General features: G+C 41.5%; 1 protein-coding gene across 1 annotated transcript in view; it reads right to left on the reverse strand.

Moving 5' to 3' along the window:
• LOC132820062 (FERM and PDZ domain-containing protein 1-like) overlaps positions 1-4,397 on the reverse strand; it is an 82,443-nt gene extending 78,046 nt beyond the window's left edge. The window contains exon 1 of the mRNA XM_060831980.1: positions 4,276-4,397. Coding sequence (XP_060687963.1) covers positions 4,276-4,397 — 122 coding nt within the window. The remainder of the gene's footprint in view (positions 1-4,275) is intronic.
• Between the last annotated feature and the right edge of the window lie 18,348 nt (positions 4,398-22,745).

Here is a 22,745-nt window from a genome sequence, read left to right on the forward strand (position 1 = left end):
TCAAAGCAGTCTGGACTTTATCATGGTTGTTGATCACATGTTGTATTTCTTTTACACACTGGGTCTGGAACCGGTCCATGTGTACTAAATTCACCTGTTTCCTTTGTTCCTGCTGTGCTGCTTTGACTCTTATTTTCTCCAGTGTCTGCTTCACTTCCTCCAGCTCCTTGCTTAGTTTCCCATTCTCTCATTCTCGATTTCGCAGCAGCTTCATGCAGTTGGCTATCACTATAGCCCTGGCAAAAGTGAGGGCTGCAGATACTGGAGATTAGAGTCAAGAGTGTGACACTGGAAAAGCACAGCAGGTCAGGCAGCATCCGAGGAGCAGGAAAATCGATGTTTCAGGCCTTGCTGAGTTTTAAAGTGCACTTCCCTTCACCATTCCATGTTGCATCCTGTGGATCCCGGATGTGATATTTACTGCAATACCTGAGCCACTTTTTTTTGTGTACATTTTAATTGCTTCTTCTCACTCTGGGTACTGTGCCATTTTCTCCTATTGTTTTTCTCTCTCTCTCTCTTTCTCTTGTGGGCCCCTAACCCTATGTTCAATTCTTCTTGCCTCTTTATTCTCTCTCTCTGGACTATCCAGAGATACAGAAGTCGACTGGGTTTGGGATCTGGCTTTCGCCAAATTTCTGTTCCAGTCCATCTTCATCTAAGGCATATCGGAAAAGCATGTTGCACCCCTCTGAAACTCCAGGAGTCTTAGCTGTTCTTGTGACTGATTCTAGAATTTAACTAACCTTGCTTCGAATTCTACTGTTTGATCATCTCACTTTTTGAAACACTTGGCTTATGGCCCAATTACTGGTTGATTGCCTCTATCCTCATCCACCCTCTTGAATCTTGGCTGTCATGTGGGGCAGCTGCCCTCTTAAATCAGGCTCAGGTTGGATTTTTGAGAATACAAGGCTGGTGGGTTCAACTTTGGAGCAACTTATCAAAGGCCACTTGAGGCACAAAAAATGTTGCCTGTGCAATATTTAAACACACACTTTGACCAGTTTGTTACACATAAAATATGTTTACCCAGGTGCTGTTATTGTATGAGACAAGCAAAGCACTCAGAAGTTAAAAAAAATTCTTACACAATAAGTGAACTTGATTGGGTTGCTGCATCCAATTCAATGAGCTGTACCAACAAGGAAGTCAGGGTCTTCTTAGTAAAGGAAGGATCTCACATGGAGTCTTCACTAAGGAAATGGCCACCAGATGTCCCATCACCAGGGTTATATTTCCCTCCCCACCCCTTTCCACCTTCCGCAAAGACCTTTCCCTCTGTGACTACTTGGTCAGGTCCACGCCCCCCAACAACCCACCCTCCCGTACTGGCGCCTTCCCCTGCCACGGCAGGAATTGCAAAACCTGCACCCACACCTCCTCCCTTATCTCCATCCAAGACCCTAAAGGAGCCTTCCACATCCACCAATATCATTTATTGTATCCATTGCTCCCGTTGCAGTCTCCTCTACATTGGGGAGACTGGATGTCTCCTAACAGAGCACTTTAGGGAACATCTCTGGAACACCCGCACCAATCCACCAATCAACCACACCATCCTGTGGCCCAACATTTCAACTCCCCCCCCCTTCCCCCACTCAGCTGAGGACTTGCAAGTCCTGGGCCTCCTTTGCCGCTCCCTCACTACCTGACGCCTGGAGGAAGAACGCCTCATCTTCCGCCTCGGAATACTTCAACCCGAGGGCATTAATGTGGACTTCACCAGTTTCCTCATTTCCCCTTCCCCCACCTCACCCCAGTTCCAAACTTCCTGTTCAGCACCATCCCCATGACCTGTCCTACCGGCTTATTTTCTTTTCCACCTATCCACTCCACTCTTCTCTCTGACCTATCACCTTCATCCCACCCCCATCCACCCATTGTACTCTTTGCTACCTTCCCCCACCGTCCTCCATGACCTATCACCTTCATCCCCATCCCCACTCACCTATTGTACTCTATGGTACTTTCTCCCCACCCCCACCCTCCTCTCATTTATCTCTCAACCCTTCAGGCACTCTGCCTGTATTCCTAATGAAGGGCTTTTGCCCAAAACGTCGATTTCACTGCTCCTCAGATGCTGCCTGAACTGCTGTGCTTTTCCAGCACCACTCTACTCCAGAATCTGGTTTCCAGCATCTGCAGTCATTGTTTTTACCAACCAGATATCCCTTCTAATCCCCCCTTTCTGACCTCTTTTGGAATGTTCTTTATCTTCATCCAATAGAGTCATAGTCAGTGTGATTAGGCTAGTTCATCCAGGTATCCCCATCCCCTTTCCAAGAAATGATTTTTACATGATGTAAAGAGGCCTGCCCAAAATTGGGCAGTACACAAACATTGAGTTGAGAGTGTGGTGCTGGAAAAGCACAGCATGCCAGGCAGCGTCTGAGGAGTAGGAGAATTAACATATCGGGCAAAAGTCCTTCATCAGGAATGAGGCTGTGAGCTGATGGGGTGGAGGGTAAATGGGAGGGGATGGGGTTGGGGGTAAGGTAGCTGAGAGTGCAATAGGTAGATGGAGGTGGGGGTAATGGAGATGGGCCAGAGAGGAGGGTGGAGCAGGTAGGTCGGAAGGAAGATGGCAGGTAGGACAGGTCATGATGGCGGTGCTGAGTTGGAAGGTTGGAACTGGGATAAGGTGGTTGGAGGGGAAATGAGGAAACTGGTGAAATCCACATTGATGCCGTGTGGTTGCAGGGTCCCGAGGTGGACGATGAGGTGTTCTTCCTCCAGGCATCAGGTGGTTAGGGAGTAGTGATGGGGGAGACCCAGGACTTGGCGGAGTAGGAGGGGTAGTTGAAGTGTTCAGCCACAGTGCAGGTGTCCTGGAGATGTTCTCTGACGCGCTGTGCAAGTAGGTGTCTTGTCTTCCTAATGTAGAGGAGGCTGCTTCTGGAGCAATGGATACAGTAAATGATGTGTGGACATGCAGGTAAAACTCTGATGGATGTGGAAGGCTCCTCTGGGACCTTGGATGGAGGTGAGGGGGGAGGTGTGGGCGCAGGCACCCTTTTGTTCTGATTGAGTACCTCTTAATGGGTTTCAGATCATAATGAATCTGCCATTGTTAAGGTTGACTACCTCTCTTTGTTATGCAATACAGGTCTGGGTTGGTCCTTGTTTCCTGTTGACCTGTGGTAACCATGGCCTCTGCATTCCAACAGGCTTGCTTGAAGAAACTGTTTAGCCAATTTTATATTGGGCCTAGTTGCTTGGGTCATTGACCACAAATTTTCAATTAGTGACATAATTAAGAATGAAGCTCGAATATCTTATTATCATTGTTGAAATTTCTGAAAGTAAACATAACAGCATCACATAATCCTGCAAGTGTACTAACTTTTGTAAAGTGTTTGTAAATATTGTGGCATGACTTACTTATAGTCTGGATATGTCTGAGTGATGAAACAGTAAGAAGATAACAGAGTTTACCTTTGTCAACATCAGCTTCTCCACCTCTTTTGGTGAGAGGAAAAACTTTTCAATGCAGTATTAATCCCGCAATATTATAACATATCAAAGACTCTTTGGTTCCACCCCATTCCTGGACTATTTTCCTGGAGGTGAGATAGTAATGAGTATGATGGACCCTAGTGCTCCATAGCAAAATGCAATGTGCAATTAATCCAATTTGTTAATCCAACTCAAGGATTCAGCTGGCAACAAAGGCCAGCTTGGGTGCTTTTGACTGTAGTTTTCCAGCAGCAGACCATTTTGCCAGTGCAGGCAGACATAATTGCCCTCCCCACCAGTTTTGAAAAGTGTGGTGCTGGAAAAGTGCAGCAGGCCAGGCAGCATCCGAGGAGCAGGAGAATCGATGGTTCGGGCATAATTCCTTCTTCAGGAAGATTCCTGAAGATGGGCTTATGCCCGAAAAGTCGATTCTCCTGCTCCTCCAATGCTGCCTGGCCTACTGCGCTTTTCCAGCACCTCACTTTTCCACTCTGGTCTCCAGAATCTGCCGTCCTCACTTTCTCCTCTCCACCAGTTTGTTTTTATTTATTCACAGGATGTGGGTGTCACTGGCTAGATCAGCATTTATTGCCCAGAGTCAACTGCATTACTGTGTGTCTAGAGTCACATTAGGCCAGACCAGGTAAGAATGACAGTTTTCTGCCCTAAAGGACGTAAGTGAACCAGATGAGCATTTCTAACGATCGGAAATGGATTCATGGTCATCATTGAATGATTCATCCCAGATTTTTTAATTGAATTCAAATTCCACCATCTGCTGTGGCAGGATTTGAACCGAGGTCATCAGAACGTTACCTGGGTCTTTGGATTGTTGCGCCCTTGATCCCCACTCCTCCAAACGTGACAAGGATAGAATCCCTCTGGTCCTCTCCTTCCACCTCACTAGCCTCCGGATACAGCGAATTATCGTCCGCCATTTCTGCCATCTACAATCACACCCCACCACCAGAGACATATTTCTCTCCCACCCTAACTGTGTTCCACTGAGACCATTCCCTCCGTGACTCACTCATTAGGTCCATGCGCTCCCACCTAACTACCCTCCACACCTGGCATCTTCCCTTGCTGCCACAAGAGGTGTAAAACCTGTGCACACTCCTCCCCCCTCACCTCTGTCCAAGGCCCTAAAGGATCTTTTCATATCCAGCAGAGATTTTCCTGCACATCCACCCATCTCATCTACTGGGTTTGTTGCTCTTAATCAGGTCTCCTCTAAATCAGGGAGACAGGATACCAACTCTCGGAGCATTTCAGCGAATATCTTTGGGACACATACACCAACCAATTCCACTGCCCTGTGGCCGACCACTTCAAACCACTTGAAGCCACTTGATAACTGGTGGAAAAACACCTCATCTTCTACCTTTGCGCCCTTCAATGACATGGCATCAACATCGATTTCCCTAGTTTCCAAATCTCCCCTCCTCCAACCTCATCCCAGATCCAACCCTCCAATTTGGCACTGCCTCTTTCCCTCTCTACCTCTTTGCCTCAGATGTTATTGTGGTAAATTCACCATCATGGTTTCACAAGAGGAAAATGAAAATTGTGTATTTTTTTAAGTAGCATTTATTCTGGTTCCACCAACCTATCACAATTATCCCCTACCATCTATGTATCACCTTCCCAGCTACCTTCCCAAGCACCACCTCTAACCCCCTATTTATGTCTCAACACCCTTCCCCCTCCAAATTCCTGATGAAGGACTTTTGCCCAAAATGTCGACTGTCCTGCTCCTCGGATGCTGCCTGGCCTGCTGTGCTTTTCCAGTGCCTCATCTCTGGAGTAATAGTCCCGTGATATTACCACTAGGCCTCACCTACCGCAGTGTGCTGTATCAGGCTGTCTTGTAGAAGGGTTACTTCCCACAAGGGTAACTATCCGCAAAAAACATTTTATTTTTAATCTAAAGATCAAATTTAAGTTTAAAATATTTGATGAACCCCACCATTTTGAAACTCCCTCCTCTTTTCTAATTTTCTATTGCAACCTGCTGCTCCTTTAAAGTTGAAAGGTCACTGTTTGGCCTTTTGGTTTTGTGGGCCCACTCACCATTCTGAATTGGGTAGGGAGCCTGCCCTGTCGTCAACCTGGGGATAATCACAATAAGTGACTGTTTGCACACAGTCAGACCAACCTCGTTCAGAAGACCACAGGAAAACCCTTTGACCAAGCCAACAAATATCAACTGATCAAGGTTTGTGTAAGGAATTGTAGCTCAGGTGCCAGTTGTTGTCGCAGTGCTGGGAAGTTGATTTGCAGACATTTCGTCCCCTGTTTAGGTGACATCTTCAGTGCTTTGGAGCCTCCTGTGAAGTGCTGTAGTGTGTGTTCTGGAATTTATTTGATTCTGTTTCTGCTGCTTCTGGTTGCTGGTTCCGGTTGTTCATTGTAGTGGCCGGTATATGACTATCAACAAGCACATTGATGACCCAATGTATGGGCCAGTGACCCTTCTTCCAAACTGTAGCTAGCTAGGAAGAGGATGGTTTTTATAGAGAAGATGGGGTGGGGGGAGAGGGAGAGTAAATGGCAGATGGAGATAGGACCCCAAAGAGAGAGAAAAACAGTTGGGCAAAGGAGTGGTTTGGGAGAGTCAGTCAGTCAGTCTGGGAGAATGAATAGCCACTAATGAGGACTATTTGTGCGTTGAAGACTTGTTAAGACTCATTGATGGTTTTCTTCTACTATGGTAAAGTCAATAGGCCCATCAACCCAGTCAAGGAAAGGGGATGGTGGCATCAAACTATCGCAATCACAAGCTGATAGTGGTTGGCATTGCATCACATACAACATGGTTGCAATGGTAAGCAGTATTGCTTAATATTTCTCAGTAACAATGGTGATAATCATTGACCCAGGAGCAGTTATTGGACATTTACAATTTCAAATACTTTAAAAACTACTCGTACAAAGATCTGGTCACTACAGCAGCTTAAAAGTCAAACATACTGCGAACAAACTCTAGAAAAGTTCAACAAAGGATGAAAGAGCCTTTCATGATGACAAAGCCTTTCACTTAAGACCTGGTAAAACATGCAGAGAAGCATGTGTGAGCTAGAAGCTTGTTACATCTGGCAGTTACAGTTCCCATCAGGAACAGTCAAGATTAGAGTTTTAGCTAGAAAGTAAACAGAGATCTGACTTTGCATTTGTGCTGCCAAGATATACAAAACTGTGGGCAGGTATTGGGAAATGGGATTAGAATAGTTAGGTAGTTGCTTTTGACCAGTGTGGACCCAATGGAATGAAAGGCCTTTTTCTGTGCTGTGGATGTTTATCATTCTATGACTGTGACATGAGCAGAATTGGGGGAGCAAAACTAAGATGAATATTAATCCCTTCAGAAACATTACCTGATACAACAAATGGGTCAGACTAACTCAACTATGGCTGAAACTATCCAATGAATTCTCCAAAGGATAATTGGGCCAGAATTCACTGTTAAATAATGATGATGCTAAGTGCTCAAAGTTCTTTACATGCGCATGAAATACCAATTCTTGGCAAAGGCAGATATGGTATTAAATGCAGAAATCAAAAAAGTTGCTGGTGGAGATGTTTCAATGTACCATGCAAAAAATTGCTATCTTGCTGCCTGGTTCCTGATTCAATTGTATTGAGTGTGTCAAATTCTTGTATTTACAAGATAGATACTAAATAAACAAATGAAATAAAGTTATATTAAGTAACGTCAAACAAAAATACCCCTTTCACAATATGTAAAATATTAGTTACTGTCAAACGATCTCTTTACTACTAAGGACGAACAGTTACAGGTGTAAAATCTCATTTTTTAAGGATGTAATAATTGTTAAGATTTTTTTACACAAAGTAATTCATTTTTATATGTTATTTCAGATTCTTTTTTCTTCTTTCTCTCAATCCAATCTTTCAATTCCCTTTATTTAGTTCTCTTTCTGCACTTCAGGAATACGGACCATGTGCAGGTAGATGGGATTAATTTAGAATGGCATTATGATTGATACAGATATAATGGGCTGAAGGGCCTATTCCTGTGCCTACTGTTTTATGGTCTATGTTCATTTAACATTGTTAACAACATTTCAATGTGCATATTCTTGTACAGTCCGTTGCTGTCAATTTCATAATGTTTCATCTAATTGGTTAAGGACAGACACACTTTGCTTGCCATGTTCACTCAGATCCCAGATGCCCAGGAGAGGGCACTGTGATATTTTCATCTCACACTTCCAGTAACTTATAAAATAAAATACCTTGGCATTTAAATAACATGGGTAATTAGTCTTTCATTTAAATGAATAACCATTACATCTCCAGAACAATGTAACTATTAATTACAGAAATACTTACTTCCTTTCAAATTAAAATTGTGCATGTAATGTAAAACACTTTAATGGAATAGGTAATTTCATATATATTCTATCTGATGCATAGAATTTTCGGAAAGAGGTTTTGATCAGTCACATAAGAGAGACAGTAGGAAATGCCAACATGTTAAATTTTTCAAAGAAATAAATTTGATTGCCAATCATCAAAGTAATTGTTAAATTAGATTAGATTATTTACAGTGTGGAAACAGGCCCTTCGGCCCAACAAGTCCACACCAACCCGCCGAAGCGCAACCCACCCATACCCCTACATATACCCCTTACCTAACACTACGGGCAATTTAGCATGGCCAATTCACCTGACATGTATTAGAAAGATTAGATTCCATACAGTGTGGAAACAGGCCCTTAATTTGATATCCCATGGAACTGTTTAAGGTTTTGTTTCTCCAGTAGCAAATCAGTAGGATGACTATTTTTAGGAGTTGACCGTTTTACAGGAACCAATGGATGGACAGGGACCAATGGATGGACAAGGCCTGAGCAATTATGGGAGCAAAACTGATACATAAAATAAATAACAATGTCACAAAACTGTCTTGTGCTTTTCACTTAACTTTTCGTAATTAAGATATATGCTCAAAAACTTATGTACCTAAAAGTTTAAATAGAATAGAAGAGACTTAAATAACTCAATAGTTCAGTCTGATAAGAAATTAGAACAACTGAACTGAATGGTTGTTATGAATAACTTGTTGACAGGGCTTATGAAAGCTTAAGGTACAAGTAAATGCCAATAAGACAGCTATGGATAATGAACTTCCTGCAAGTTAGCTTTGAATGCTGGATGTAAAATCTCTCACGCATGGTGAACATCTCAGTGTGAGATAACAAAAGGATGAAATAAGAGTCTCATGAAAGTCTCAGTGGAAACTGAAACAACAAGGCTGAGTACCGAAATCCAGAAATTTGGTAAGTGAATGACTTTGATTTAGTGAGGGAAGATCTGAAGTTCTATTTTTTACAAAAAGGCGTATTCTACCAGGAAGAGCCAGAAATAATGAAACCTGAGAGCTGAAGTCTGGAGGCATTAATTATTAGATGCCAATAGGTGATTGTTGAGTTTTACATTTTTTTTATTCCTGTAAACTAGGGCAGGATTTCTTGCCAATACTGGGAAGATATAAGTATTATACTAAATTTATATTTCCTGAAGGGATTAATATTCACCTTAGGTTTGCTCCACCCATTCTGCTGATGTCATACACAGTCATAGAATTAGTATAACAAGTTAAATACATAATAATGGATCATCTTTAAGCAATATTCTAAACTTTAAACCTAATTGGCTAAACCAGAACAAAATAAAGATGGCAAGAGAGTTGATGTGCTGCAGCTGTAGCATGTGGAAACTGGTGAACACCACTATAATCTACAGCAATCAGATTGACAGTCAGTGTCTGCAGCTCATGGGAACCTTGGCTGCAGTTGATGATCTAGAGTCTGAACTTTAGAACGCTACAACACAGCAGGGACAGGAAGAGTTACTTGTACACGTTGTTCCAGGAGGTAGTCATATCCATTTGGTTTTGTATTAAAGTTTTGGCCCTTTGTCAAGTATAGAGCATGTAAATGAGGCAGCTCAGAGGATCCAGAAGATAGCAAGGGGAATCTTCCACCTCGCACCCCTTCAGTTAGTCTAACATGATTAATATTTTTACAGTTTGAATCGATGAGATCAGCGAAAATGAACAAACTGGCCACGGTGCCATGGTGCAGTGGGACGTTCAAGTAGGGAGAGACTAGGAATCTATGAAGTTAAGGGATTACATTACTGCAAGAAGTATGATATCCAAACGCTATGCTGCCTACCTAGTTCCAGGACTTAAGGGGAATTTGGAATGGTGGGGTGGATCCAGTTGGCAAGGTCGACATGGGTATGAATGACATAAGATAGGACTAAGAAATAGGATTTGCTGAGGAACTATGATTATCTAGTAACAGAAGCAGAACCACAACGGTGATAATCTCTAGTTTATTACCTGAGTCATGAGCAAATTGGATACGGTCAGAAAGTTGAATGTGTGACACGAAGATTGATGAGGGGTTAATATTTTTCAATCTCTGGAGCATGGGTACCAGCATGAGGGGAAGAGGGAGCTGCACCACTGGGATGGTCCTCATCTGAACTTGGCTGGGACCAGTGTACTACTAAATAGCATACCTCGGGGCTGAACAGAGGGCGTTAAACTAATAAATGGGTGTGTGGTGGAGAGGGAGGGGGTGGGTGTCATATGAGGCATACTGGAGAAAATGCATGTGAGAGGATATTTGGAAAATGAAAGGGAAAGGACAAATCAATTGTCTGTGAGCTGGGCAAAGCACATAAACATAAGGATGGATCAGCAAATAAGTCCAGATTAGGAAAAATATTAAAGAATTAAAAGACTCTTTACCTAAATGCACACAACATGTGTAAAAAGATGGTAAACTGATAGCACAGATATAAATAAATGACTATGGTATTATTGATATTACAGAAATGTGATGTAGAATCTTCCTAGTTACTGAACCAGTGGGCAATGTTGAGAAAGTTGGAGAATCACATTAGATTGGCAGTCAACGATTCACAATATGAGAACAAAAAGCCCATTTTCCAACCAAGTGTTGATCAGTAAGACAAAATTCTTTCTAGTGAGTGGCTAGAAGCCTAGTTGCAAGTACAGGGTATTAGATTAGATTAGATTAGATTACTTACAGTGTGGAAACAGGCCCTTCGGGCCAACAAGTCCACACCGACTCCCCGAAGCGCAACCCACCCATACCCCTACATTTACCCCTTACCTAACACTACGGGCAATTTAGCATGGCCAATTCACCTGACCCGCACATCTTTGGACTGTGGGAGGAAACCGGAGCATCCGGAGGAAACCCACGCAGAGTATTCTTGTTATTATAACATCTTGCCTCACGTCCTTCCCAGGAATGAATATGTTTAGCTACAAGCTATAGACTGTTCACCGTATCTTCTGAAGAGCAATTAGTGATGGACAATAAATGCTACCCTTGCCAACTACACTCCACAAGTGATTATTATAAGAAAAGCTCTTTTTATATCACAGAGCACTTTATATCAAGAGAATTACTTTTAAGGTGTGGTTACTATTATTTTGCAGCTAAGCATAAAAGCCAATTTTCCCATGGCGAGGAGTCACTGATAAAACTACACAGTGGCATCAACAAGTTTCTTCCCACCATCAAACTAACCATGGACTACTCTCGACGGTCTGTCTCATTCTTGGACATGTGCGTCTCCATCAAGGATGGACACCTCAGCACCACACTCTACCGCAAACCCACAGACAACCTCTCAATGCTACACTTCTCCAGCTTCCACCCAAAACATATTAAAACAGCCATTCCCTATGGACAAGCCCTATGCATACACGGGATCTTCTCAGATGAGGAGGAACGTGACGGACACCTGGAAGTATTCAAGTCTGCCCTCACAAGAACGGGTTACGATGCTCAACTCATCAACCGCCAGTTCCGACATGCCACAGCAAGGAACCGTAATGACCTCTTCAAGAGACAGATACGTGCTGCAACTGACAGGGTATCCATCTTTGTTCAGTACATCCCAGGGGCTGAAAACTTACACCATGTTCTTTGTGACCTGCAACACATTATCAATGAGGATGAGCACCTCGCCAAGACCTTCCCCACACCTCCACTACTTGCCTTTAAACAACCGCCAAACCTCAAACAGATCATTGTTCGTAGCAAACTGCCCGGCTCTCAGGACAACTCCATACAACCCTGTCACGGTGGACGCTGCAAGACGTGTCAGATTGTGGACATAGATACCACTATAACATGTGGGAACATCTCCCACCTTGTACATGGCAGGTACTCATGTGACTCAGCCAAAGTTGTCTACCTTATACGTTGCAGGCAAGGATGTCCGGAGGCATGGTACATTGGGGAAACCGAGCAAAGGCTACGACAACGGATGAATGGGCACCACACAGCAATCAACAGACAGGGGTGTTTCCTCCCAGTTAGGAAACACTTCAGTGGTCCAGGACATTCAGCCTCGGACCTTCGGGTGACCATCCTCCAAGGTGGACTTCGAGACAGGCAGCAGAGGAAAGTGGCCGAGCAGAGGCTGATAGCTACGTTCAGTACCCATAGGGAGGGCCTCAACTGGGACCTTAGGTTCATGTGACATTACAGGTGATTACCATTGCACTACACACACACACAGATATTCCTACACACACACACACACACACACACTCTCACATACACACGGACACAGGTACACACAGACACGCACACAGACACCCACACACACACCCTTATAGACACACACTCCAACACTCACACATGCACCCCCTCACAGACTTAAGACAGTCTGCACCCACTAGACACACACACACACAGACACACACACACTTTCTCACACTCATAACCCCCACCCCAGACAGACACACACACACAGACAGGCAAAGACCCACATGCACACATATATTTTGTGGGGTGAATTTGTACTTGCAGAGTTACATTGCACTTTGCTCAAAATCTGCATGAATTTATGTAAAGCACTGTTCTCTCACTTTTTAGATTAGAATCAATCTAAACATCAGGTCATAGACAGAGAACACAGGGGGCTAACACCTTCAACATATTGTCTAGCTATCACCATTGTTAACAGCTAACCCGAGAATGCAACTTTTAAAAAAGGGCCATGATTTGGAGATGCCAAATCAGGTGATGAAGGAGCGTCGCTACGAAAGCTAGTGTGCTTCCAATTAAACCTGCTGGACTATAACCTGGTGTTGTGTGATTTTTAACTTTAAAAAAGGGTTTTGTGATTTACACATGAAAGAAGTGAAACTATCACTGTATTTTAACAGATGAAAGGCTTAACAGATAATCAATTTTTCAATGTATAATTTCAGTTACATCACACTGCAAATTTTTGCTATAAATTCTGTGTTACGATCGAGCCCTCCACAATCACCTGATGAAGGAGCGTCGCTCCGAAAGCTAGTGTGCTTCCAATTAAACCTGTTGGACTATAACCTGGTGTTGTGTGATTTTTAACAGAATTCTAGAAACAGTAAAATAAAGAATAAGTCAATCTCTCTTTGACAGCATAAGTTACGAACTATGGCAAAATCAAATCTTCAGACATCACCCTGAATGGGTCTTGGATTAATGTCTGATAGACAGTACATCTGATAATCCAGCACCCTCATAGTTTTATACTGAAGTGTTATCCTGGATTATGTGTTCAAATCAAGGACATAGGTTGAACCCACGAAATTCTTGCTCACAAAATAGCATGTTATCACAGAATCAAATTAAAACATGCCTGAAAAATGGTCAAGTAGAAGAAGCACCAAATGCTAGTTGATCATAAAACCAGCCATAGTCACTACTTTCAGACGGGAGGAGGGAAATTTTATTTAGAAATATGAGTGAGATTTATATTTTTGAAAAATATGACTGTAATATTTAGAGTTCACAATTAAATATAATTACATTCAGATAGTGATAAATTTATTTATGATCATGTAATTTGTACCAACTAATAGTATGCTTCTCCTTGGATATTTTATAATCACTACTTTTCAGCTCAAACAAATAATAAAACTAATGTGTAATACCTTAAAAGGGATTTATTATCACAATTAGGGAAGGCAATAGCCTTAGTGGTATTATCGCTGGCTTGTTAATCCAGAGACCCAGGTAATGTTCTGGGGACATGGCTTCGAATCCTGTCATAGAATTGGAAATCAATAAAAATCTGGAATTAAGAGTGTAATGATAACCATGAAATCATTGTCAGCAAAAATCTATCTGGTTCACTCGTGTCCTTCAGGGAAGGAAACTGCCCCTGTCATCTGGTCTGGTCCACAGGTGACTCCAGAGCCACAGCAATGTGGTTGATTCTTAACTGCGCTCTGGGATTGGGTAATAAATGCTGGGCGAGTCAGCAATGCCCTCATTCTATGAATGAATTTTTAGAAATTAAACATTATGAATTTGGAACATAGAACATTACAGCACAGTACAGGCCCTTCGGCCTCGATGTTGTGCCGACCTGAGAAACCAATTGGAAGCCCATCTAACTTATACTATTCCATTCTCGCCCATCTGCCTATCCAATGATATGGCTAGGTTACTCATTGGAAATGCCACTGCCCTAAGGGCAGGGTTAGAGAAAAAGAGTAAGCAGGTGTGATAGTATCTAGTCAATAACTTGTATTTACATAGTACCTTAAATGTAGATAACTCCCAAGGTTTTTCACACAGCTTTAATGCAAAACAAATTCACATCAAGCCAAAAGGAGGGGTTACTAGGATAAGTGTGCAAAAGCTGGGTCAAGGAGGTGGGTTTAAGGAGGTTTTTAAAAACAAGAAAAGCAGTCTGGAGTGGAAATTTCAGGATGCAAGACATGGTTGCCAGGGGTGCAGCAAATACAGTGAAGGACTGCTGAAATGTTATAGAGTGCAAGGAGGAGAGAGCTTTAGGCTTGAAGTAATTTGTTTGGTTAAAACATTTTTAGTAGAATAACAATACCATAAAAAGACAGCCTCAAACGAGACAATAGAATTAGCCAAAACTGAAAAAAAAATTAATTAAAAAAACTCAGGAATTATGCAATTATTTATTAACAATGCGAGTTATGCAAATACCCGCAAACTCTCATTTTTGAAGGCAGCAATGATATTTGCAAATTTTAAATTTGACAAGAAAGCAGGAAACTGGTGCTAGAAGATTACCTCATTGTAATACACCAGCCTGCTTGCTTTCCCTTCAATTAATTGTGAATTTATTTTGTTTCCTTATCGATCATGAGCAGCAAGTGTCCTTCTGGCGTCAACAGGGAAATGTTGGGCCTTCCCTGCCTAAGCTTGCTGCCCTGAACTGGAAAGACCTGCTAACTCACCACACCCTTCTATCACATGCCTAACTACTGTGGACCCCTCTATCCTTCTGCTATCCTTCCACTTCAACTCCAATTCAACAAATGTCCATTAGGATTTAAATTGTTAAAATCTATACCTGAAATGAAAAAGAGTTACATTCCCGCGCAAACTCCCTTATAACTCCCATAGGTGGCACAGTGGGCGGCACGGTGGCATAGTGGGTGGCATGGTGGCACAATGGGCGGCATGGTGGCACAGTGGTTAGCACTGCTGCCTCACAGCGCCAGAGACCTGGGTTCAATTCCCGCCTCAGGCGACTGACTGTGTGGAGTTTGCACGTTCTCCCCGTGTCTGCGTGGGTTTCCTCCGGGTGCTCCGGTTTCCTCCCACAGTCATAAAGATGTGCAGGTTAGGTGAATTGGCCATGCTAAATTGCCCACAGTGTTACGTGAAGGGCTAAATGTAGAGGAATGGGTCTGGGTGGGTGCACTTAGGCGGGTCGGTGTGGACTTGTTGGGCTGAAGGGCCTGTTTCCACACTGTAAGTAATCTAAGTAATATAAAAGCATGATCTGAGCATAAATTTTCAAAAGCTGGTCAGACTCATGATCTCCAGAATCACACTTTCTTTAACAACTGTCGTATTTATTAATCAATCATTTATGTATTGATTTTTTAGTTGAATTGGTTTGCTAACCAATTAATTTGCTAACGGAGCAAGAGTTCATTATTCATGCTTAAAAGAGGTCAGATTCCTTTGATAATTGTATCTTTGCTCCTTAGTATTGAGGCCTTCCATATCCAACAGGGTTGAGAAATTGCTGATAACTTGGATCCTCAAGTAATTGTCCCCTTTGGAAACTTGGTCTGGGTCCTATTGGAGGCAAAACTTGAATCCCCTTTGCCTAGAAAACAAAAGCATAACATATTTCTTGAGCAATACAACCTTTACTTAAGTTTATTATTTACTGCTTCTGAGAAATAATACAGTAGATTAAAATGTATTGAAAAGTTTCATGAAATGAATGTACAACAACATTTTAGGATATGACTTATTATTTGGTACCTTAACTGAATTGTTATAATTTGTGATTCCTTTCAGCAGTTTTTCATATGTCTTAGCATCTAAATACTTTTTTAAAAGTTGGAAGTAACAAAGCTAACACAAAGAAATTCTATTTTCTTCAGACTATTTGTTTTTCACCCAGAAAATGCTCCATTTATATAAAGTACAATTAATTATTCATATCTGAGATACTGGCATTGCTCAGTGAGGATGCAAGGGATTCCAGGAACATTGGCTAAAAACAGCTTAGGTATACAATACTGTTACAGAAATGGATTTTTTTGGACTTACCTCAGGCCTTTTAATGGCTAGTGGTGGAGGTATCCCATAGTCCCTCTCAGGAAATTCATTTATTGGATCGTATTGGGAAATGGCATGTTGACTTTCATTGTGTGAAGAACTTGCATGGCCCATAAGAGGTGAAAAATTCTCTCTGCTGATATTCAATTCAGGCTGATGGTAACTGATGAGGAAAGCAAAATCATTAAATATTTTAAAAAGGTCATTTTTTTTCCATTTGTTTATAAGATTTCATTCTTCCAAAAAGTATTTACGTATTAATACGTAATGAAATTGCCTGGAACACATTTTTCAATAAAGTCTAATATTCCTTAAGAGGCTTTTAATAAATTTATGTTCACATACAAAAATAATTTCAATTGCAATTTTAATATAATGAAACATGCCAAGGTGTTATGCCAGAATATTATAAAAGACAAATTAGGACATACTAAGCCACATAATTATATTACATCAGATGATCAAAGATTGGTCAAAGAGATGCATTTTCAGGAATGCCATTGAGGAGGAATACAACTTAAAGAGACAGGGGCTTGAGGCCAAGACTAGAGTGGGCATGGACAGTGGTGGGAAGCAACTAAAGTAAGGATGTACAAGATGTTGAATTAGATATAGGGCTCAGAGGGCTGAGGAACTGGAGATATTACAGAGATAGTGAAGCATTATGCAATGAAGGATTTGAAAATAAAGATGATAATTATAAAATCAAGAAAATGTAGGTAAGTGAGCATTAGAGTGAAAGGGGCATGGGATTTGCTCTGTGTTCCAATATGGACAGCAGAGATTTGCATGAGCTCAAGTTTCTGAAGGATAGAACATGGGGGACAATCCAGGAATGTCTTACAATCGTTAAGTCTAGAGGAAAGAAAGTTATGAATGAGGGTTTCAGCAACAAATGTGCCGAGAGAGTAGAAATAGGTGATCTTGGTGGTAGCATGAATATGAGACTAGAAGCTTTAGGATGAAATATGAACAGAATGATCTATTTGCAAGTTATTGCCACAGATTTGGAGACGCTGGTGTTGGACGGGGGTGTACAAAGTTAAAAAAAATCACACAACACAAGGTTATAGTCCAACAGGTTTATTTGAAAGTACTAGCTTTCAGAGCGCTGTGGAAAATAATGGATCTTATTCTCCACAACCATCTGATGAAGGAGCAACACTCCGAAAACTAGTGCTTCCAATTAAACCTGTTGGACTGTAACCTGGTGCTGTGTGATTTTTAACTCTGTTATCACAGAGACTGTGCAGTTGGTATCTCCATAATAATGTTTGGTGTGGACCTGAAAACAATGGCTTCAGTCTTCCTGATGTTTAATTTGAGGATATTTCTGTTCATCAAGTATTGGATGTTCAGATTAACAGTTTGATAATTTAGCAACATTGGAGGAGACAAAAGGGAAGGTGGCGTGGTAAAGTTAGACATTGCCAGCACACTTAAAAATTAACACTGTGTCTTCAGGTGATGTCACTGAGAGGCAATGTGGATGAGAATTAGGAGATGGCTAAGGATACATTCATGGGGGACAGCAGAGCTAATAGTGCAGGACCCGAAAGCTAGATAACAAGAAGACCCGGTGAGAATGTGTCTATCTAACAACAGTTCAGAACTGTTCGAAGGGGATGATAGGGTCAGTAGGTTGCAAGTAGGTCAAGAAAGGCAGAAGAGAAAGTTTACCATTGCCACAGTCACATAGATTGTTACTTTTACTTTGATGAGATAAAACCCAATATGAGAAATTTAAACATGGGGTTCCAGGAAAAATTGAAATAGATTTGAGAGCAAACAGTTTTCTAAAACTTTGGAGAGGAAAAGAAGATTAGACTTGGGCTAGTGGTTTACAAGGATGGTAGGGTCAAGAGTTTGATTTTTGAGCAGGGGTGTGATAATGGCAGGTTTAAATGAAAAAGACAACACTTGAAGAACTCAATCCTAGACAATAGACAATAGGTGCAGGGGTAGGTCATTCTGCCCTTCGAGCCTGCACCACCATTCAATATGATCATGGCTGATCATCCTTAATCAGTATCCTTATCTCCATAACCCTTGATTCCACTATTCTTGAGAGCTCTATCCAACTCTTTCTTAAATGATTCCAGAGACTGGGCCTCCACTGCCCTCTGGGGCAGAGCATTCCACACAGCCAGCACTCTCTGGGTGAAGAAGTTTCTCCTCATCTCTGTCCTAAATGGTCTTCCCCTTATTTTTAAGCTGTGTCCTCTGGTTTGGCACTCACCCATCAGCAGAAACATGTTTCCTGCCTCCAGAATGTCCAATCTTTAATAATCTTATATGTCTCAATCAGATCCCCTCTCAGTCTTCTAAACTCAAGGGTATACAAGCCCAGTCACTCCAGTCTTTCAGTGTAAGGTAATCCCGCCATTCCAGGAATTGACCTTGTGAACCTATGCTGCACTCCCTCAATAGCCAAAATGTCTTTCCTCAAATTTGGAGACCAGAACTGCACACAGTACTCCAGGTTGGTCTCACCAGGGTCCTGTGCAGCTGTAGAAGGATCTCTTTGCTTCTATACTCAATCCCTCTTGTTATGAAGGCCAGCATGCTATTAGACTTCTTCACTACCTGCATGCTTACCTTCATTGACTGGTGTACAAGAACACCCAGATCTCTCTGTACTGCTCCTTTACTTAAATTGATTCCATTTAGGTAGTAATCTGCCTTCCTGTTCTTGCCACCAAAGGGGATAACCATACATTTATCACATTAAACTGTATCTGCCATGCATCTGACCACTCACCTAACTTGTCCAGGTCACCTTGTAATCTCCTAACATCCTCATCACATTTCACCCTGCCACCCAGCTTAGTATCATCAGCAAATTTGCTAATATTATTACTAATACCATCATTAACATATATTGTATGTTTTACAATATTTACAATTTTAGCTAAAATAGCTAAGAAGTTGAGAAATTAGCAGTTTAAAGGGAAGACAATCAAGGGAACATGAGTTGAGTTTTATTAAAAAGATAAGCCAGACATAACTTTGAAGAGAGATAGGTAACAAAATATTAAAGATGTGATTTCAGTGCTAGAGAGAGAAGTAGCCTTAAAAGATGACTGGCCAGATTGGCTAATATTAAAAAGGCACATGACACAGAAAGCAGGTTAAATTGTCTCAATTTTGGTGGTAGCCTTCTATCTCAAAGAAGTGGTCAACTCTCCTTGTGTGATTTAGGACCCCTGCACTGGTATAGAAGTCTTTAATGCATTTGTAGCAGATGAGGACAATGGACTGAGAGGGTGCTGGATTCTCTGACCATTGTGGGCTCCAAGCTCTTTCCTTGACTAGCTGCGATTTTCATATCTGTTCAATTCTTCTGCTGCACCAGTGCAAACAATCAGAAGAAGAGGTCACATCCATCTGTAAATGTCTGCCAGTATTAGTGCCAGTGTCCTTGTGATGGAGACATGGGTGCCCAGGAGGTTGTAATTCAGTTGTTAGTTCAGTCATTCCCTCATTCAGAGGGTCTTGTGGTATATAGTCATTAACCATTTGATGAACATGGCTGAACCAACGCAAGCATAATTCACTCAACAATGAGTTTGTACCAATGTAAACAGCCTATGTCTCACTTGGTGACTTAGTCCTGCCAAGAAATGTTGAGAGTATGTCTGAGACAGTTTGGGTGGAAACTATTCAGTCTTTTGTCATGTACTAAAAACAGAAATTGATGGAAAATCTGAGCAGGTCTTAGAGTATCTGTGGAGATGTCAATGTTTCAAGTCTAATGACTCTTTGTTGGATCAGCCTTCTCTGCTGCCTGCTGCACGTTGTCCAGATCTCACCGCTGTAGAGGCGTGAGCCAAGGATCCAGGCTTGATAAACCTATCATTTAGTTATTTAGCCAGGTTAATGATGAATCACACTGTTTTCCTGCAGTTTTTTGCCATTTGTGTGCTGATATCAACATTATGTGACAGATTTATGGTGATTGCGCAGCCCAGATATATGAAGCTTTCAACAGTCTCCAATGCTGACAGTAGTATGGTAACATCCTGAGCCACGAAATTTGTCTTCCTGAAGTTGATGGTCAAACCAAATCTCTTGCAGATGTCAGAGCATCTGTCATTAACTTTTAAAGGCCCTCTTCAGTATGGAATGTTGGTGCAGCATTGTCGGCATAGAGCAACTCTCTGATGAGGATGGTGCATGGTGGAATCTCAGGCGAGCAAGGTTGAAAAGCTTTCTGTCAGGTATGGTATAAAATAGACATCTTCTGCAGCTGAACTGAAGGTATATGATAGGAGCCTAAATCAGAAAGTCTATGAGCTGCTCGCATTTGATGGAAGTGAGGATGGAGGAGTCAGAATGTTAAGGTTTAATAAGTTATGTTCCCACAATGGTGTGACTGTTCTATGAAAAGACTTTGGAAACACTGGGCCTGTAATCGCTAGAGTTTCAAAGAAAGTAATTTCATTGAAAATTACAAAATACCTAAAGAGATAGACAAGGTATATGCAGGTAATATGTTTCTCTGGTTAGGTACTATTGAACCAGGGGTACAATATAAAAATAAGAGGAATGTCATTTCGGACCAAGATGAGGAGAAACCATCTTCCTCAGAGAGTGGCGAATCTTTGCAAATCTGTACACCAGAGAGATATGGAAGCTCTGTCTTTTGAGTATATTTAAAACAAAGATGAATACATCTTTGATTATTACTGAACTGATTGCACTAAAGGGTCTGTTTCCATACTGTACATCTCTATGACTCTGAAGGGATATGGAATAATGTGGGTAAAAGACGTAATATTTAGTCAACTATAATTGCTTTAAATGGTATAGCAGCCTCGGCAAACTGAATGGCCCACTCCTCTTCCTATGTAGAATTATATATTGGAGGCTCAATTTTGTGGAGGTGCTGGTGTTGAACTGGGGTGGACAAAGTTAAAAATCACCCGTCTCAATAAAACAAAATAGTCTCAATTTTGTTTTATGTGTCATGCTGAAATTCACCAGCAGAGGGCTCAGGACTGAGACCACATGAAATAACTGTACTAGGTGTAGCAAGTTTTCAGAGATCTGATCCTGTATAATACAGTCATTATCTTAAATTAAGGCATCCATTTCTGAATACCTTATTCACTTTCTTTATTCAACAGAGATAAACCAAAGTTTCCTATTGAAAGACTTCCTAACATTAAAATATTTCAGGATCAGTGAAGTTTACAATCTGTCTTAAAGTTTGCACTTTATCTAATATACAAAAACTGCATTAAAGAGTCATCTGACAAAATAAACCTGTGAAATACAGTGAAAACATATTAGTGATTGGGAAAGTGAGGATTTATGATGAGGTTTTCATCACTACAAAAACACAAAAAGAACATTTGAGGACCTCCTAATCCTATTCTGACAATGGAATTTGGTTCCAATGCTGGACAGATTTAATTATAATAGATTTTTGGTTGTATTTCAGAATGAAGTCCCCTATCTGTGTGATAGAATGGATATGCGCTCGAAATGATTTCCAGCTTAATATCAATGCACCTATAACATTATAACTATGGGATGGCATGGTGGCTCAGTGGTTAGCACTGTTGCCTCACCAGGGACCTGGGTTCAATTCCAGCCTCAGGTCTGTGTGGAGTTTGCACATTCTCCCCATGACTGCGTGGGTTTTCTCTAGTTGCCTCCCACAATCCAAAGTTGGGCAGGTCAGGTGAATTGGTCATGCTAAATTGCTAAATTGCCCATATTGATAGGTGCATTAGTCAGAGGGAAATGGGTCTGGGTGGGTTACGGTTCGAGCTGGACTTGTTGGGCTGAAGGGCCTGTTTCCATACTGTAGGGAAACTAATCATTAAGGAGCTGATGGGAAGACTCTTAGTTATGATTGTTATTCTAATTTTGCATTTAAAAAGAGAAAATAAACTGAAAAAAATCCAAACCTGGTATTAGCTTTAGGAATGTACATCTTTTGGGATTCGTGGTGTTGTTCTTCCTGGCCCAGGTAAGCTGTATTGATCTTTGGAATTCTTGGAGGATAAGCCTTGTATCCAAAAAAATGAATATTTTGAGTTTGCAACATTTTTCTCAAATGCATCTTAATGTAATAATAGTAAAGCTAACGAACTAATAAATTAAACAGGCAAGGTCTCTCCAATAGTGTTCTGGAAAATAACAAAGACAATTTCAGGTTAGCTGTTTCATTCTGGCTCCTAGTGTAGTGTCTCAGGATTTCTCAGTCCCAGTGTGGAAGGAACAACCTTACAAGCAGTGACCTTTATGACTCAGTCCCCCTCATAACAGCCATCTCAAATATAAAAAAAATGTCTCTGAGCCAAACTTATTAAGCCAAACCATTCAAATTACAAATGTGGCCTGAAGTACCTGCCTCCTTTCACCATAAATCTGGAGATTTGTTGGGTGGAAACAGAAAGAAACTTAGGAGTGTGTCTTATAATGGATTTCTAACTGTCATTTTCCTCACTTGACGCCTTCTCACTCCATTTGTAAATGGGAGTGTGAAGGCCCAGTCATGGTAACCATAGCTCCCACTGCATGTTTTCAGATTTTGTTGGTTCGTTCATGGGATGTGTGAATCACTGGCCACATTTAACGCTCATTCTTAATTGCTTTTGAGGGCTGATGGTGAACTGCCTTTTTGTACCACTG

This window comes from Hemiscyllium ocellatum, chromosome 11 (assembly GCF_020745735.1).
Source record: "Hemiscyllium ocellatum isolate sHemOce1 chromosome 11, sHemOce1.pat.X.cur, whole genome shotgun sequence".
Classification (NCBI taxonomy): domain Eukaryota; kingdom Metazoa; phylum Chordata; class Chondrichthyes; order Orectolobiformes; family Hemiscylliidae; genus Hemiscyllium; species Hemiscyllium ocellatum.